Source organism: Odocoileus virginianus, chromosome 23 (genome assembly GCF_023699985.2).
Source record: "Odocoileus virginianus isolate 20LAN1187 ecotype Illinois chromosome 23, Ovbor_1.2, whole genome shotgun sequence".
NCBI lineage: Eukaryota > Metazoa > Chordata > Mammalia > Artiodactyla > Cervidae > Odocoileus > Odocoileus virginianus.
The window spans coordinates 45248983-45266649 of NC_069696.1; the positions used below are offsets into that span (position 1 = coordinate 45248983).

At 39.8% G+C, this 17667-nt stretch overlaps 1 protein-coding gene across 1 annotated transcript in view; it reads left to right on the forward strand.

Moving 5' to 3' along the window:
- The window catches only part of ALDH1L2 (aldehyde dehydrogenase 1 family member L2), a 55281-nt gene extending 42770 nt beyond the window's left edge, over positions 1–12511 (forward strand). The window contains exons 18-23 of the mRNA XM_070454020.1: positions 1167–1266; positions 1878–1976; positions 4171–4336; positions 6216–6321; positions 8892–9091; positions 12188–12511. Of these exons, the coding sequence (XP_070310121.1) occupies positions 1167–1266; positions 1878–1976; positions 4171–4336; positions 6216–6321; positions 8892–9091; positions 12188–12243 (727 nt within the window). The 3' untranslated portion in view covers positions 12244–12511. The remainder of the gene's footprint in view (positions 1–1166; positions 1267–1877; positions 1977–4170; positions 4337–6215; positions 6322–8891; positions 9092–12187) is intronic.
- The last annotated feature ends 5156 nt before the right edge of the window (positions 12512–17667 follow it).

Consider the following 17667-nt stretch of genomic DNA (forward strand, 5'->3'; position numbering starts at 1 on the left):
GTCTTTGGCTTTGATTTTAGTTTTTTAAATAAGGTGCTTTTGGAGGGAGAAAAAGCACATCGAATGTAGAAGAGAAATCTTATCACAGGAGGGTTTTGAAATGTTCAAATACAGTAAAATACTTCCCAAAATGGAAAACCCAAAGTCAGCAAAACCAGAGAGGTATTGAAAGTCTGCAGGCTTCTGGTGGCTTTAATAATCTGGCACAAAAAAAATTTGATACTAAAACTGTGGCCCAAATTGGTTTTAGAAGCCTAAGTACTAATAAAAATAAATGGAAAAAAACAAAAAAAAAACAAAAAAAAGAAAGAAACTGAAAAGACATAAAAGACAAATCTGGATTATTTATAAAATGCATTCCTGAAAAACAGTAACATTAGTTCAAAAAAATGCAAACCATCTAAAGGTCTAAAATAAGGCAGTGGCTAAAGTTTGTTAACATAATGGAATACTGTGTGGTCAGGGAGAATTTTTAATAACACTAGACTGTTATTAAACAGTAAATGGAAAGAAAAATAAGGTACAAAATTGTACATATTGGGTAATCCTAACTACGTTAACTAAGGCAAAGGCTGTGTTTGGAAACAGACCAGAAACAAGTATATCAAAATGGTTAAAAAAAGAAAATAGTCATCAATGAGCATTGGAATGGAATTTTGTGACTTTTTTTCCCCTTCTTTCTGAATTTTTAAAAGTATTTTTAAATGCTTTAATAACAAATTTTTTGCAAATAGGAAGTAATAAACAGAATTTTTAATAACTTCTAAAAATGGATATTTTCCTCCAGTGTGCCAGTAATCTAGTTAAACGTTAAATTCTTTGCCAGGCCTTTATGTAATCAAATTCTTACACCCAAAGAATCTGTATTTACCCATGAGAATCTCTAATTATTTGACCACAGAATTTTTTTAAAAAGCAATTTTTATTACGGAAGATTTCTAATAGTCACAAAGCTCACAGAATAGTGTAATGAACCTCCATGTATGTGCTCATCACCCAGCTCCAGCTGCCATCACCATTCTACCATTCATGTTTTGTCTTTGAATAAGTTTCTTAATATTTCTGAGGCTCAATTGTATTTTCCATGCTAAGTAGTAATTGTGTACAAGAAATAAGAGAAAGAAACTGGGAGAGTGAATGCTCATATTCCATTTGTTTTTCTCCAGCTGTGCTGTGAGCAACTTGAAGAAAGTTTCCCTTGAACTTGGTGGAAAGTCCCCACTTATAATATTCAGTGACTGTGAACTTGACAAGGCTGTGCGAACGGTAAGAGGAGGTCAAGTCCAATGAGATAGGTGCCTACTTCTGAAACACACTTCAGCTTCTTGTTTATCAGGAGCCTTAAAATGAGGTCTGGTTTTATCTGACCATAAACAGAAACCATTCTCTTTATGCTTAGATTTGGGATTACTCAGGGCACTTAGTTTAAAAAATAATGTCATTATAATTAAAGGTGTTTTTAAAACTTGGAGGCCAGCTTTTTACAAACAGATGAAGAGTTTTATAAACATTCATGATTTATATAAACTGATGTAGATATTCTAAAAGCAAAATTTGGCATACAAATATTACATTTAAATGTATAGAGTAGTCTAAATTTTCTTATAACACAAACTCTTTTTATCGGTATGTCATCCTTGATAGGTACATCTCTTGTAAAGTACTCATGGATAGAAAAGGGCAAAGGAGAAATGAGATTTCTAAAAATATCAAAACAAAGACTCTCTAACCATCACTAACTAGACCAAGGGCTTGTGTTTTTTCTCTGACTTCTCTGTGTTGCCTGCTATTTTACGATAACAGTTCTTAGTGTGTGCAATTTTATGACAACCTTGACTTCCCAAATAACTACAGTGTTTTGTCTTTTGTGGCCAAAGGGCATGGGGGCAGTATTTTTCAACAAAGGAGAAAACTGTATTGCAGCTGGTCGGCTGTTTGTGGAAGAATCCATCCACGATGAATTTGTGACAAGGGTGGTAAGCATCTTCAGATTCGCTTTGTGAGTTGGACAGAAATTGTCTTTACTTTTAAAGTACTTCTGGGATTATTAGTGATGATAGTATATTTTTTAAAAACAACAATCCTTATTTTTTAGAAGTACTGACATATTTACAGATTAGATTATGATATCCGGACTTTGTTCCAAAATAAAGCAGAAGGGGAGGAAGTAAGTCAGGAAATAAATTGATCATGGGTTGGCAGTTGTTGAAGTTGACTGATGGGTACATGGAGTTTCATTATATTATTTGCCTACTTTTATATGTAATTTTATAATTTTTCATAGTAAAAAGTTATAGGTCTATATTTAAAAACCTGATAAAGTATACTGAAGAGCTATTATTACCTTTATCTTGCTCTGTATTTATAGTATATTAGATCCTTGATATTTATGGAGTATATACCCCTGTAGGTTGTTATAAATCCCTAAATTGCCTATGAGAGATATACCACTAGATTCTTACAAATCCTGAATTTACAGTAAGATGACAGCATATATATTTCCTCCACTAAGACAGATACATTGCTACATACCCCCTGATGTTGGACATGATTCCATAAATATGAGACTAGAAGCATTTATAGAACTATTAAGATGAATTCTGTGGTAAAAATGAAGTCTAAACATACTACACTGTATCATCATTATGGTCATAGTAATCACCAATTTGATTCTAGTTGAAAAACCAGCACCCAGCTTTTCTTTTCCTTCAAAGCCAATTCCCCAGTTCCACCCCCAAGAAGCAAAGGCATCTTTCCTCATGAGAGCAGGAAACAAGGAAATTATACAGAAGGGCAGACGGCGGGCAATGTCTGGCTCATGAGCATCCCGGAAATTCACTTTTGTGCCTTAGTAAAATATAGGGCACAGCATGACACATCTTGGGCTTTCACAACTACAACTTGTTGAAATTTCAAATGCTGAGACCAGAAATGGCAAGGATTTGCTGCTATCAGTCCATCAATAACATGTTTTGCACACATAGGAACAGAATTAATTTCTTTATTCAATGGGCTATTTTTTGAGCACTTACTGAGGGATTTTAGCCAGACCTAAATTCAAAACTCATGGCCCTGTGGGGTTATGGTAACTCCCATTCTTTCTCCTTATTAGAATTGGTCTTAACATCAAAAACATCAGAAACAGATTAAGATAACTAAGGAGCCCTAGAGATGGTCATTCTGAGTGAAGTAAGTCAGACAGAGGAGAAATATTGTGTGACTTTCCTTATATCGGAATCTAAAAGGAAATGACACAGAATGAACCTATTTCCAAAACAAACAGGCTCACAGATTGGAGAGCAAGCTTACGCTTACCAGGGCAGGAAGGATGGGGGAACAGGATAGTCAGGGAGTTTGGGATCGACACGTCCACACTGCTGTATTTAAAATGGATAACAAGGTCCCGCTGTATAGCTCAGAGAACTCTGCTCAATGTTATGTGGCAGCCTGGGTGTGAGGGGAGTTTGGGAAAAAATAGACAGATACTCGTATACGTGCGACTGAGTCTCTTTGCTGACTACCTGAAACTCACAACATTGTTAATTGGCTGAAACTATCACGACATTGTTACCTGGCTATACTCCAAAATAAAAAGTTTAAAAAAAAAGATAACCAAAGAGCATGTGTCAGTGATGAATGTTCCATATAAAGACGGTTTTTCATCAGAACATTCTAGTATATCCTCCGGTGTGGCTATACTGTGAGATTTTCATGAGGGCAGTCTGCCACATTTAGGGAGAGGAAAAAGACAACAATGTGGTCATTTTAGAAATTACTTTGCCATGAAGAGTATGCTGTATTGACAAAAATTCCAGAACATCAGGTTTGCTATTTTAATGGGTTAACATTCAGGATAATTTTAATATAGTGCGTGTGGCTTTTGTTCTGTTAAAACTCAGTGGTTGAAAGCTTGGTCTTTCACATCAAGAAAACTCTACAGTATTTAGTGGTTGTGTGCCCTTGGGCTAGTCACTTAGCCCCTCTGATCTTCAGTTTCCTCATATGTAAGATGGAAATAAATATCTACCTCCAATGCTACCTTGAAGACTAAGTGAAGACGCATCTGTGAAGAGCTTAGTACAACACCCATCACCCAGCGGAAGCTCAGTTAAGGGTATCCATTATTATTATTAACAGTCAATTGTGTTCTGTGAACTGGGTGACACACAGGTGGAAGAAATTAAAAAGATGAAAATTGGTGATCCACTTGACAGATCTACTGATCATGGGCCCCAAAATCATAAGGCCCATCTGGAAAAGCTTCTGCAGTACTGTGAGGCTGGAGTGAAAGAGGGGGCCACCCTGGTATATGGAGGAAGAAAAGTCCAAAGGCCAGGTATGATCACCTCCAGGGGAGGGATGCTGGGGGCCTGGCTTCTTAAGTTGGAATCATTGGTAACAGGTTTCATTACAGCACCATCTTTCCTCAGAAGTAAACAGTGGCATTTATGTTATGATCAGAAGAAATACTTTCTAGATCCTGGTTGGCCACTTTTAAGCTGTGACACCTTCGACAATAGTTTTGTTGAGCCCCAGTTGTAAAATGCGATGAAGTGTACACATCCTACTTTACAAGGCTGTGAAAATCAAATAAAATGATGTGACAGGCCCTTAGCTGTGCAGTAAACAAGTGTAATGGATAAGTGTTGTTCAGGCGCTGGCAGTTTTCATTCCTGGCAATGTGAGGCTTAATCCTAGCCAGTTTAGCCTGGGAAGGATTCATTCCTGTTGTGTAACTGTTAATGAAGAACTGACTCATTAGAAAAAAACCCTGATGCTGGGAAAGATTGAAGGCGGGAGGAGAAGGGGATGACAGAGGATGAAATGGTTTGGATGGCATCACCCACTCCATGGACATGAGTTTGAGCAGGCTCCGTGAGTTGGTGAAGGACAGGAAAGCCTGGCGTGCTGCAGTCCATGTGGTTGCAAAGAGTTGGACATGACTGAATGACTGAACTGAACCCAGTACTTGTTATAGAAGTATGTGAATGGCTCCATGTCATGATACCCAAAAGGAGAGAAAAACGAACAAATGACAATTGTAAAACCCCCTGTCTTACTGCAAAAGGTAGACGGAGAACCAGCAGTAGGACTGGATGTGATGTGTCCCCTATGGGATCCAGTGTGTGACACAGCATCACCTATGAAGTATTCTTGCCAAAAACATTTAGCCATGAATCTAACCACGCCTTTACGTCAGATCTTCTATTTACATGAAGCACAGGGGATAGGGAAACAAATCAAATGTCATCCCAAAGAAGCAATGGCAAATCTGAAATGCTTAAGATATTCTGCTGGACAACTGAATCAGCCTGTTTAACAAAGTCATGCATGCGTGCTAAGACACCTCGGTCATGTCCGACTCTTTGCGACCCTATGGACTGTAGCCTGCCAGGCTCCTCTGTCCATGGGATTTTTCAGGCAAGAATACCAGAGTGGGTTATGATTTCCTACTCCAGGGGAAATCTTACCACCCCAGGGATTGAACCTGTTTCTCTTGCATCTACTGCATTAGCAAGCAGATTCCTTCCCACTAGCACCACCTGGGAATTCACCTGTTTAACAAGTCAGTGGCATGAAAATTAAGGGGTGGGGATAAGGGAGGAAATGTTCCAGATTAAAGCTATCTAACAACCAAATGCAAAGTGCAACTTATTTGAACCCCTGAATCAAACAAATCAACTACAAAGGGATATTTTCTAGAAATCATTTGATATTTGATACAAATATCAAATCATTATGTTGTACACCTGAAATTAATGTTATGTGTCAATTGCATCTCAATTAAAAAATTAGAAGTTAAATTAAAACAAACTATTAATAAGAGATTAGCATTAATTTTGATAGGTATGATGATGTACATTACAATTTATACCCCAAGTATTCCAGTACAAATCTATGATCTCTGGAATTTGCTTTCAACTATATCAGCAAGGGAAAAAATGAATCAAATACAGCAAAATATATGCATAAAGATTTATTTTACTAGTCATTATACTATTTTCTCTATTTTTACATTTCCTTGAAAGTTTTGTAATAAGGACATTAAAAATATAAGAACCTAGGATTGTTAACACCAAATAGGAAAATGAAAGTCTTCTTGGTTTTACTGACCCAGAAGGGAAGAAAAAAAAGTTATAATGTAATTAAATGAGAGAACAACTAATTGAAAATTACACTATAATTGATATTATTTTCTTCTGGTTTTCAAATAGGCTTTTTTATGGAACCTACTGTCTTCACAGATGTGGAAGACCACATGTATCTTGCCAAAGAAGAATCCTTTGGGCCTATTATGGTCATTTCTAAATTCCAAAATGGGTATGTTCCTAGGCATAATTTAACTGGGTTGACTAGATACAGTTTTTTTTCCCCCTCCCACTGTGCTATATACAGAGCATAAAATTAATGAACATACAATTTCTACCATAAGAATAATTGACAAATAATTAGAAGAGAATGCTAACCAATGTAAGTTGTAATAAATTTTTGCTCCACAGCTTAAATTAATGGCTGACATTATATGACATTTGCTAGTTTTACAGTTGGCATTTGAAACATCTCTGGAATAAGGTCAGTAACTGAAACTTAACAGAAGTGGTTTTTGCATTCACATTTCTAGAGAAGGCAGCATTTATGAAATCTGATTTTCCCAAAGAAAGAGTAGAGTGTTTTCTCAGGGGATCATGCCCGCCAAAACCTAAAACTTAACTCTTTGTAGAAAGTCCACAGTCACCTTATAATCAACCATAAATGACATACTGGTTTGTCAGGGTGCCTCAAACTTTCCAAAGTGTTTAGCATATCAAAGAAGTCCCTATGGTAACTGAGTTCCTATCAGAATATTTAATATAATAGACTCCTGGTATACTGCACACAGTTCTTTAGAAGTCTGGCTTTAGTTTTCCTTTAACCAATGAGAAGGTGGTAAAAAAACAGAATACCCAGTTCAGAAGGGCTTCTTGGTCTTTGATATATTGTAAGAGAACTTTGGGGACACTAAATTGTGATGAGTAACATTTTGACATACTGATCTGAAGATGCCATTTTAACCCTCTTTTCCTCATTATAAGTTCCCCTATATGATAGTCTTTGTGTTAAACATGCAGGTATTAGAAGCCAGGTTTAGAGAATGTGAGCCTACATAAATCACAGATCCTATCCTCAGGGAGGTCACCATCTAATAGGGGAGACAAAGAGACAGGCAGTTAACCCAAGAGGGTGTAGGTGGAAGATGCAGTGGATGGAGTCTGCACTGACCACCCCTGCGGGCTTGGGTTACTCACGTAATTCCTGTATTAAATTTCTCTATTAGTAAATTATCTATTTGTAAAGTTGTGAAGTTGTGAAGTTATTAATAGTATCTACATTTTGGGGTCATTGTTGGTGATGGACAGGGAAGCCTGGTGTGCTGCAGTCCCTGGGGTCACAAAGAGTCAGACACGACTGAGTGCCTGAACTGAGCTGAACTGAAGATTTAAATGTGTTTGCTCTTGGTGCAGTTGCGATCATTGTTATTGTTTTAAAAGTGGACAAGGTGTGCTATGAAGCTGTGTGATCTCAGTGGTCCTCAGTGGGCAATGGCATCCAGCCATCTCTCAGCCTTAGTCCAATCTATGAATATCTGCAGTGCGATCAAATGCAGTGCATCAAGTGTGAGAGTTTTAGCAGAGCCTAGACAAACTCCAAGTGAGATTCCACATTTCTCATGAGAGTTGAAAACTGGATAGAGACAAGATTACCTTTGAAAATCCTTAGGGGAGGCACCACATTCAAGCCTTTATTGTCTCTCAAAGAATTCAGCGCAACTAATTTTTCTTCAGCTTTGGAACAGACTCCCACTTCCTTGCTGGATCCCCTGTTGAAATCCTGGCTTGCATTTACTAGCCATGTTGTAGAAATTTCATGCTTTTTTTAAAAAAACATTAGGATGACACTCATAAAAATGAGATACTCACAGTATGGCAGGCACATGGGAACTGAAACCAGCTGAGACGTGGGTGGGTTCATGTCTGCACTGACTTGGCCATGCACACATCCTGAGACAAAAGGCAGGGAAGTCACCAGACCCATTGAAGGAATGATTTTACTACCCTTTTGTTGGATTAGCCTATTAACTGAGTTCACATTTGATGCTGCAACATCCTAGTATAAAGAAAAATAAAACATTCTCTCTCTCCTCGGGGAACTTCCTGTCCAGTTGAAAGGTGACCGAGTTGGAGGAAAATGGGCTACCTGATTATAGCTTTCACGGAGCATTTCCTTTGTTCCAGACACTTTTGGCTCATTTAACCCTTATGACAACAGACAGGTGCTATTATTACTATTTCCATTTTTCACAAGAATACAGAAAAGCTGGAGGAGATGGGGTCATTTGCCCAAAGGTCCTCCAGGCAGTCTGGCTGCTGAGCCTTCTCCCTGGGCCACTCCACTCTACCAGCTAGGCGATGGCACTGATGGGATCTGGGAAGGCTTCAGGGTGAGGCTTGGCATGAGCGCTTGAACTGTGCATGTAAAATCTGAACAGATGGAGGGGCTGAGAGGGTGCTCTGAGAATATATAATATCCAAATATGGAACTCAGGGGAGAGAAAGACAAATGCGGTAGTCATGAAGGAAAATCAATGAAGAAGATTGAAAAGATGACTTCCGCTCAGATTTTAAAGGGTGTCACATGATATATGTGAAAAAATACAATACTAGGGTTGTAATATCTCATTGGGCATTTCTTTTAGTATAAGCCTGGAATATTTCATTTATAAAAATGTAAGCACACTGGCAGTCATGTTTTCCTGTTTCTAGCACAGAGGGGAAAAATATTAGAACATAAAATGAAAGTGTTTTGCTTTTACGTTTAATGATGTTTTATGTCTTCCTAAAAACATCTTATAGGGACATCGATGGAGTGTTGCAGCGAGCAAATAATACAGAATACGGCTTGGCCTCAGGAGTTTTTACAAGAGACATAAATAAAGCCATGTATGTGAGTGAAAAACTAGAAGCAGGAACTGTTTTTATTAACACCTACAACAAGACGGACGTGGCTGCTCCTTTCGGTGGATTTAAGCAGTCTGGGTTTGGAAAAGACTTAGGTATGAATATGCCTTACCTTTCTACTGCACATCACAGAAAGCCTGCTTCATGCTTTGTCCAACTCTCGTATACTGCTTTGAAGGGCATTTCCTACATGGTAGTTGCATCTGGGGTTTCAAGGGTATTAATTTTTCTTTCAATGTTAAACATTTTTTAAAAACTTTTTATTTGGGGTATAGCTGATTAACAATATTGTGATAATTTCACATGGACAGCAAAGGGACTCAGCCACACATATACAGGTATCCGTTCTCCCCCGAAGCTCCCCTCCCAACCCAGGCTGCCACATATCAATGGTTAAACATTTTATTGACCATAACATACATACAGAAAAGAACACAAATTGTATGGAAAAGGGTTTCCTTTTAAAAAAGAAGGTTCCTGTCGAAAAGAAAACACTGACAATTTAGCTAAAATACGTTTGGTTGTTTCTCTTAACCTGACATTCAGCATGAACTTGGTTTAGATGTCATGGGACCTAGAGGAACCAAGAAAGGAAAATGGGTGGAAGGCAATAACCAGCCAGCTCCAAGAATGTATTCTGTCTCTGAACCGCTTGGCAGTCTTTCAGAGTCAACACTGAAACTGGCAGAGCTTTCTGGGCATCTGGGAGCTCAGATGTAGAGTTTGCAGAAAGCCCCCCAAAACGTAATTCACAGTGGGCAGCAACGCTATCACATTTCCAGTAATAGCTTATTTTGAAAACTAAATACATACCTGGTCTGTAAGAGCATATGAGCAGCCCTCACAATAGCCATGGGAGCACTGTTGTCCAGTTGCTAAATCGTGTCCAACTCCTTGTGACCCATGGACTGTAGCCTGCCAGGCTCCTTTGCCCATGGGATTTCCCAGGCAAGGATACTGGAGTGGGTTGCCATTTCCTCTTCTAAGGGGCCTTTTTGACCAAGGGAACCCGAATCTCCTGCATTGGCAAGCGGATTCTTTACCACTGAGCCACCAGGGAAGTCCCAGCCGTGGGAGCCCAGGTGCTATTATTATCTTTATTTTACAGATGAGGAAAATGGCACTCAGAGAGACTGGGTAACTTGCCCAAAGTCAGTCAGCCGGCCATGGACAAAAAGACTGCAAAGGGAGGTCTTCCAGCTGTGTAGCCCGTGTCCGCACCCTTCAGTCAGCCTGGCATGTTGTTTCAAAAGTTGAAATGTTTGTGATTTACCAAAATTACAGTCTGCTTGGTTAATCTGGGGTGTTTTTACATCTTCTCTTTCCTGATGACATTTGACAATTTATTTGCAACAGTAAGAGTGACTCCTGTTTTAAATTCCATTGAGTTTAAATTCCATGAAGTTTAAATTCATTTTTTTTTTTCATGTCTTGAATCTGGCTTTCATCCCTGGATCTAAAATACAGGGGGAGATTTTCTTAGGGAAATTATTATCAGGAAGCAATAGTGTTAGCATTATCAGGAAGGCAATAGTGTTTCATTTGTCTTTTGATAGAGAATGATCGATTTGTCTGTTTTATTATAACACAGTAGACTTTGTCTTAACAGTTTCTTCCCTCTGAATTTGAAACTCCCTCAGCTCACTGATTCCCAGCTGCACACTGGATTAGGATCACCTGGGAGCTTTAAAAAGAAAAAATGCAAAGATGCTGATCTAACTGGTTTGAGGTGTGACCTGGGATCAAGAATTTTAAAAGCTCCCTAAGGTGATTCTCATTTAACAGTAAGAACCCCAAGTTTAAGCCTAACTCCAGAATCACACACTCATTAGTTTCACTCATGGTATTCACGCCCCCTAACTGCTGTAGAAATCGACGACTGCAGAAGCTCAAAACAGGAACAGAATAGAAACAAAATGGCAGGCCAGTTATTTGCCTAGATATGCCTTCTGTGGATTTCCCGGGTGGCTCAGTGGGTAAAGAAACCGCCTACAGTGCAGGAGACACAAGTGGCCCAGGTTCAATCCCTGGGTTGGGAAGATCCCCTGGAGGAGGGCATGGCAACCCACTCCAGTATTCTTGCCTGGAGAATCCCACGGACAGAGGAGCCTGGAGGGCTTCAGTGCATAGGGTTGCTAGGAGTTGGACACGACTATAGTAACTGCATGCATGCATGCATGCCTTCTGTGTCTTTAACATACTATGTAAGTCAGGAAAACTACATTTCTCTTTTCTCTAACATAAGATGAAACAAAATGATCTCAAACGTCACTCTATTCTGCATTTAATGTAATTGGATTTGATGCATTTAACTGCATTTAATATAATTACATTTAATGTAATTGAAAGGACAGTATCCTGATCACTTTTGTTCAGCTTAAATGGCGAGGAAGAGAGATGTAGATTTGTCATCAAGCCAGGAAATAAAGGAGGAGGGTTTTGGGTAGAGGCTGACAAACCAACAGTGTGGTCCTTAGAAGGCCTGGTAGCTGGTCTAAGCCCTTATCCTCCAAGTCTAGACCATGAGCATCAGCATTTGGGGAATGGTTGGAAGCATGGGCTTCCCTGGTGGCTCAGAGGTTAAAGCGTCTGCCTGCAATGCTGGAGACCCAGGTTCGATCCCTGGGTCAGGAAGAGCCCCTGGAGAAGAAAATGGCAACCCACTCCAGTATCCTTGCCTGGAGAATCCCATGGGCGCGGGAGCCTAGTAGGCTACAGCTCACGGGGTCGCAAAGAGCTGGACACGACTGAGCGACTTCACTTTTTCACTTTCACTTAGAAGCATGTAGGGATTCTCCGGTGGCTCAGACAGTAATGAATCTGCCTGAAATGCAGGAGATGCAGGTTTTATTCCTGAGGACAGTGTGGCAACCCACGCCAGTGTTCTTGCCTGGAGAATCCCCAGGGACAGAGGAGCCTGGTGGGCTATGGTCCATGGGGCTGCAGAGTCAACACGACTGAGCAATTTCACTTATGACCTTGGGGCCTCTGCTAGACTTAATCCAATCAGACTCTACGGGTGTCGTGAGATCATAAGTGATTCACGTGAAACTGAAAGTTTGAGAAGCACTGTCTCGCCCCACTGTCTTGCTCAGTGACTGGTACACCTACACCTGTGTCCAAGATACTACACCTGGCACCATCACGTCCACCTGTGAACATGATCCATCAGCTGCTTTTCTCTTTCCTAGGCGAGGAAGCTCTAAACGAATACCTCAAAACCAAGTCTGTGACGTTGGAATACTAGAGCAGTGCCTCCTCGCAGGCCCACCGCTCTTCAGCTCTCCACTGAAGAAGCCTGGCTGTGCCGGGGACAGAGGCGTCAGCCGCCAGCCGAAAGACATGCACGTGGACCATGAAGAGGGTGGGGCCACGTGTCTAAGCATTTACTCCTGTGCCTGAGCATTTTCTAATACCCCTTTTATACCTTAAAATGATTTGTCTTGTTGGATTTTGACTATGTTGTATACCACACATATTTCTAAAATATTGAGGTGCTTTTTTTTCCCCACCAAGACTAATCCTAATCATGGTTGTTCGTTTTGCAAACATCAATATGATGCAGTTATAGTACAGATAGTTGGGAACCCTTGTATAATAGGTAAGGTTTTAACCTCTGAAACCAGGCATGGGGGTTTATGAAAAAGATTTTCTGTAATTTTTTAAATGTATTTTTTGATTGGAGGATAATTGCCATACAATATAGTATTGGTTTCTGCCATAGAAAAGGCACATCAGCCATAATTATACATATATCACCTCCCTCCCCTCCCCTCATCCCACCCATCTAGGTTATCACAGAGCAGCAAACTGGCTCCTGTGCTATGTTCCAACTTCTCACCAGCTGTCTATCTCACAAATGGTAGCGTATACATGTCAATACTACTTTCACCATTTGCCCCATTCTTTCTTCCCCTATAATTTTGCTCTCAAGAAACAGTATATCCCTCAAAGAAAGTGAAGGACATTCTTTTATTGTCTTTTGGAAATAAGATACATCTTTATGCCTGTGATGTTCTATTTTTCAACCCACTGTGGTAAGTGACCAGCTCATAAACAGTTCTTGAGTACCTACTAAGTACGAGGTGCTATATTATGTCCTGAGGAGTACACAAAATTTAATGACATGATCTTTGACCCCAAGTAGTTGAAATTCTCATCAACAGCTTTTAAAGTGAATTTTACAGTATGATATATTATAAAGTAAGTAACTTTTGGAGGCTGATCTTGGTTCATATCATACCATCTTACTATCTTTGTGACTTGGGGAAACCGATGCAATTTCTCCAAACCTCAGTTTCCTTGTATGTAAAATGTGGACAGTAATGCCTCCCTCAGGAATCTTATGATGAGGTGAGGATAATGCAATAATCTTAGTAAAGCACCTTGCACTGGGCTTTGTTCATGGTAAATACTCAATAACGGGCAGATTTGTTACCTAATATATTAATATAAAGCCAAGATGTGGAATCTATAAAACAGGGATAAAGTTCCTATCTCATTTGGCTGTGGTAAGGGTTCAATGGGATTATACACATAATGCAGTCAACAAGGTGTCTAGATCATTCCCTGTGCTCAAGAAAGAGCAATTATTACAACTCATGAAGCACTTCATAATTGCCTGTTGTCAGACAAAAATAGGTGGGTAAATAGTCCAGGTATAACTAGCGGAAGGTGAGATCCTAACTTGAGTCTCTAGAAGTTTGTCAGAGCAATTAATTTCCATTAATTCTCTTTTTAAAGTAAAATTTCAGTAAACATTCCTATCTCTCTGGCTTTGAAGAAGCTGTTAGGGATTACTTACTACTTTGGAAACTCAGCAGTTTAACCAAGAAGAGTGTAGGGAATTGTTAATCAATAAACAACAATAACAAAAGTCAGGGGCAGAAAACATTCAAAAGGAAGAATATCAGGTATAATGCTGGCATGATCAATAGAGCAAATTTTGCCTGTAAGCAAGATGGCACAGGTAAAATTCTAAATTTGGACCCAACAGGGTCCAAACTGACAATTCATATTTGAATAAAATGACAAAACTCTTATTATAAAGGAACCACTTTTTAAATGCAGTGTTTTTACTGATTTCATGTGATTTAAAATATCGCTTTACCAAATATTTTACTGATAGATGAAATGGCAAACAAAAACATGCCCATTTCTTTTAGACTGACTTTTACCTTCTAATATTAATCTCAACAGCAGTGCTTTTAATCTTTTGGGGGGTCATAAACCTCTTTTGAGAATCTGATAAAAGCTATGGATCCCCCTGTCCAAAACTCACACCTGTACACCCAATTCTGCAAATATCTTCAAGAAATTCACAGACCACCTAAAACCCATGCTTGAGCTCCAGATTAAGAACTCATTTTTCCATAGTGAGTTTTGAAGTTCTCAGCGGCTTGAGTTTTTATATCCGATTGCTGACCGGAATCAAAGGCTACACGGAATTTATAAAATGACAAGTGAATTTGAATGAGAGTATAATGATCCACAGCCTACTAGGTAATTTAATTAACATGCTGAGTAATTTATCACCATTTCTTCACATCGCTGATTATTTTGCTAAAGGATAAAGCTGTGATTTGTTCCCCTAACTGGGGAGTTGAGGAGGTGCAGACACTTTTGAAACTTCTATTTTCCTTCCAATTCCATTTCCCAGTGCTGCCCTTTTGTTCAAACACCCTTCCTGGCCTTTCCTGTGCCCAGCGTGGTTTTATGTATCTCTCCTCTATATTTTGTCTGGAACACAGTTCTTACCATGTGGTGCTGGAATGATTGGTCTTCCTAATTAGATATGAGAACCCCTTCCCCACCCCCAGGATTGGCATCTGTCAGTAACAACAGCTATCACTTATATGTAGGAGCTGCTGTATGCTAGTCACTATGCTAAGCCAACTGACTTAACCTTCACATCTGAAAAGATGAATAAATCGAGGTGTTCTTTTTACCGGCTCCACCCCCACCAAGAGGTCATTGCCAGTTTCCTAACTGGCCTTCCTGATCCCTCCCTGTGTGGTTCAAACCCTAAGTCAGAATGTGGCCCTCCTCTGCTCAAAATCTCCTAATGGGCCCCATTTCGCTTACAATAAAGTCCACTACTTACCATGCCTGCAAAGTCTTAGCAACTTTGTTCCTGGCTACCTCTAACCTCATCTCCTATCATCTACCCTCTCATTCTGTTTAGCCACCCTGGCTGCCTTGATGTTCCTCAAAATGATCAAGCACACGCCTAAGTGCAGGGCCTTTGCACTTTCTGCTCCTTCTTCCCAGTAGCGTGCTGGTAAATATTTAACAAGTGGCTCTCTGGGGAAAAAAACAAAATTCTGACTTGCAGCATTTTCTGATTTCTGTGTATAAATGCTCTCATCCTGGCTGCTTTCAAGGTACAAACTTCACTGAACATAGAATTGGGAAGAGATGCGTGTGATTAGAACAAGTGTGGGCTAGAGCCAGTACGCCACTGCCTCTTTTTGAAACTTGCCCCACACACCATCTCCTAACAGGCTGCCTCATCTTCTCCAGGTCTCTGCTCAAACATCATCTCAGTGGAGGTCCATTCGCTGATCACTCTTCCTAAAATAGCACATTAGATTCCCACCTCCACACCTTATTTGTCCTCTCATTTTGTTATTTGCCTTCTCCTGCCTTGTTTTTGCAGCACCTATCACCACCTGGCATATAGTTATTAATCATCGATCTCTTCCCATTAGAACTTAAGCTTTGTGAACAGGGGCTTTTGTTCAATGCTGTATCTCCAGTATCTAACACATAGGAGGAGTTCAATAAATATTTGTTTTCAAATGAAGGAGGTTAAGTAACCTGCCCAGATCAAACAGCTATTTGGTGACAGAGCAGGTACTCAAGCAATGAAGCTCAAAGTCTTTTAACCAAGCTAAGATCCCGTTGTTGCCATAACCAAATCAAACCCTGGGAAATGAATAGTAGGCATGTGTTAAATATTTATCAAACTCAAAGCTAAACTGAGTGGAACATGAACTGTGAGAGTTTTTGTGGAAAGGTCAAGAGACAGGGCGGGGAAACAAATTGGTTTCCCTATACCTGCCTTTTTAAGAAAACAGAAGCTCTCAAGGGAACCTGGTATAGAAGTAGGTTATCAGATATGAACATGATTGAAAGGATGAATTATTATGATTATTACTATTATGCAAATAATACCTAAGTGGATTTTTAATGATTAAGTCACACCTTATTTTGTGAAAATAATGAGAAGGTAAGATTCAACCACTCTCCACAAATAACCAGATGATATCTGAAATTATTCCAGATTTTTTTCTATGAATATACTTTTTTTAAAGAACTAGTATATACTGTACATAACTTTACCTGCTATTTTCAATTAAAAATATGTAACCATCTTTCTATGTCAATAAACATACCTCTACATATGTTCATTGGCTTTAATTCAACTTGTTCTCTTATTGTTGGACATTTATATTTGCTCTTTGACTGTTTTTTGCCACCACTGTATTTTTCTTATAGCATAACACCTCACACTTATCAAACACTGTTCTAAGCACGTGATAGGTATTAAGTCATTCATTTCTTATTAGTACTAAAACCTCATATGGGAGATACTATTATTCCCATTTTACAAAGGGAAAATCTAAGATAAGTGGCTGCGCTGGGATCGATCCCGCTTCAGAGCCTATGCTTGTGGCTTTGGGACTGGCAGACCAATAATGGCAGCGTGTGGCTGACTGAACTGGAAATGTGGCTCCACCACTTAAGTTGCACGGGGTCTTAGTTGCGGCACATGCAATCTAACTCCTGGACCAGGGATTGAACCCAGGCCCCTTGGACTGGAAGGAGAGTCAGCCATTGGCCCACCAGGGAAGTCTCTCCACCACTTGCCTATTGGGAGGCTTTACAATTTTTGCTCTGTGTCTCCCTGTACTTTTTTCTTTCAATCTGTGAAGTAGGTAGAAGAGCATCTCATAAGGTAGTGGTCTTTTTTTAAAAAACAAAACAAAACAAAAAAAATTCACTATCACAAAATTAGAAATCCAGTGATAGCTTTGTCAAGTTATTTGATGCGTAATTCAGTGATGTTCCTCGCTTCTCTGTGCTCCCCTTGGCATGCTGACTGTGGCTCCAGGTATGCCCACTAGGTCAGAGTGGCAAGAGCCACATCCAACCACAAGATATCCATGGTTCCAAAGGAGGAGCCAATTTTTCATGTGCTTCCTTCTTAGGAATAAGAAATCCTTTTCTTTCCAGAAAGTCTACTAACAAGACTTGGCTTGTGCCTCTTTGGGAAGGTTGTCACATACCCATCCCCAAGCCAATCACTGCAAGGATTTTCCATGAACAAATGGTGGAGAAAGTGAAAGTGTTATCACTCAGTCGTATCCAACTCTTTGTGACCCCATGGACAGTAGCCTGCCAGGTTCCTCTGCCCGTGGAATTCTCCAGGCAAGAATACTGGCAAAAGTGGGTTGCCATTCTTTCTCCAGGGTATCTTTCCAACCCAGGGGTGGAACCCAGGTCTCCTGCATTGCAGACAGATTCTTTACTCTCTGAGCCACCAGGGGAGTCCACATGGTGGGGAGTCACCCACAAAGATTCCAGCATTAAACTCTGGGGAAAAGTCTACTAGTCAGTAAGACAAAAGACAATAGTAAACCTGTCTTTCTTCAGGACTGGCGACCAC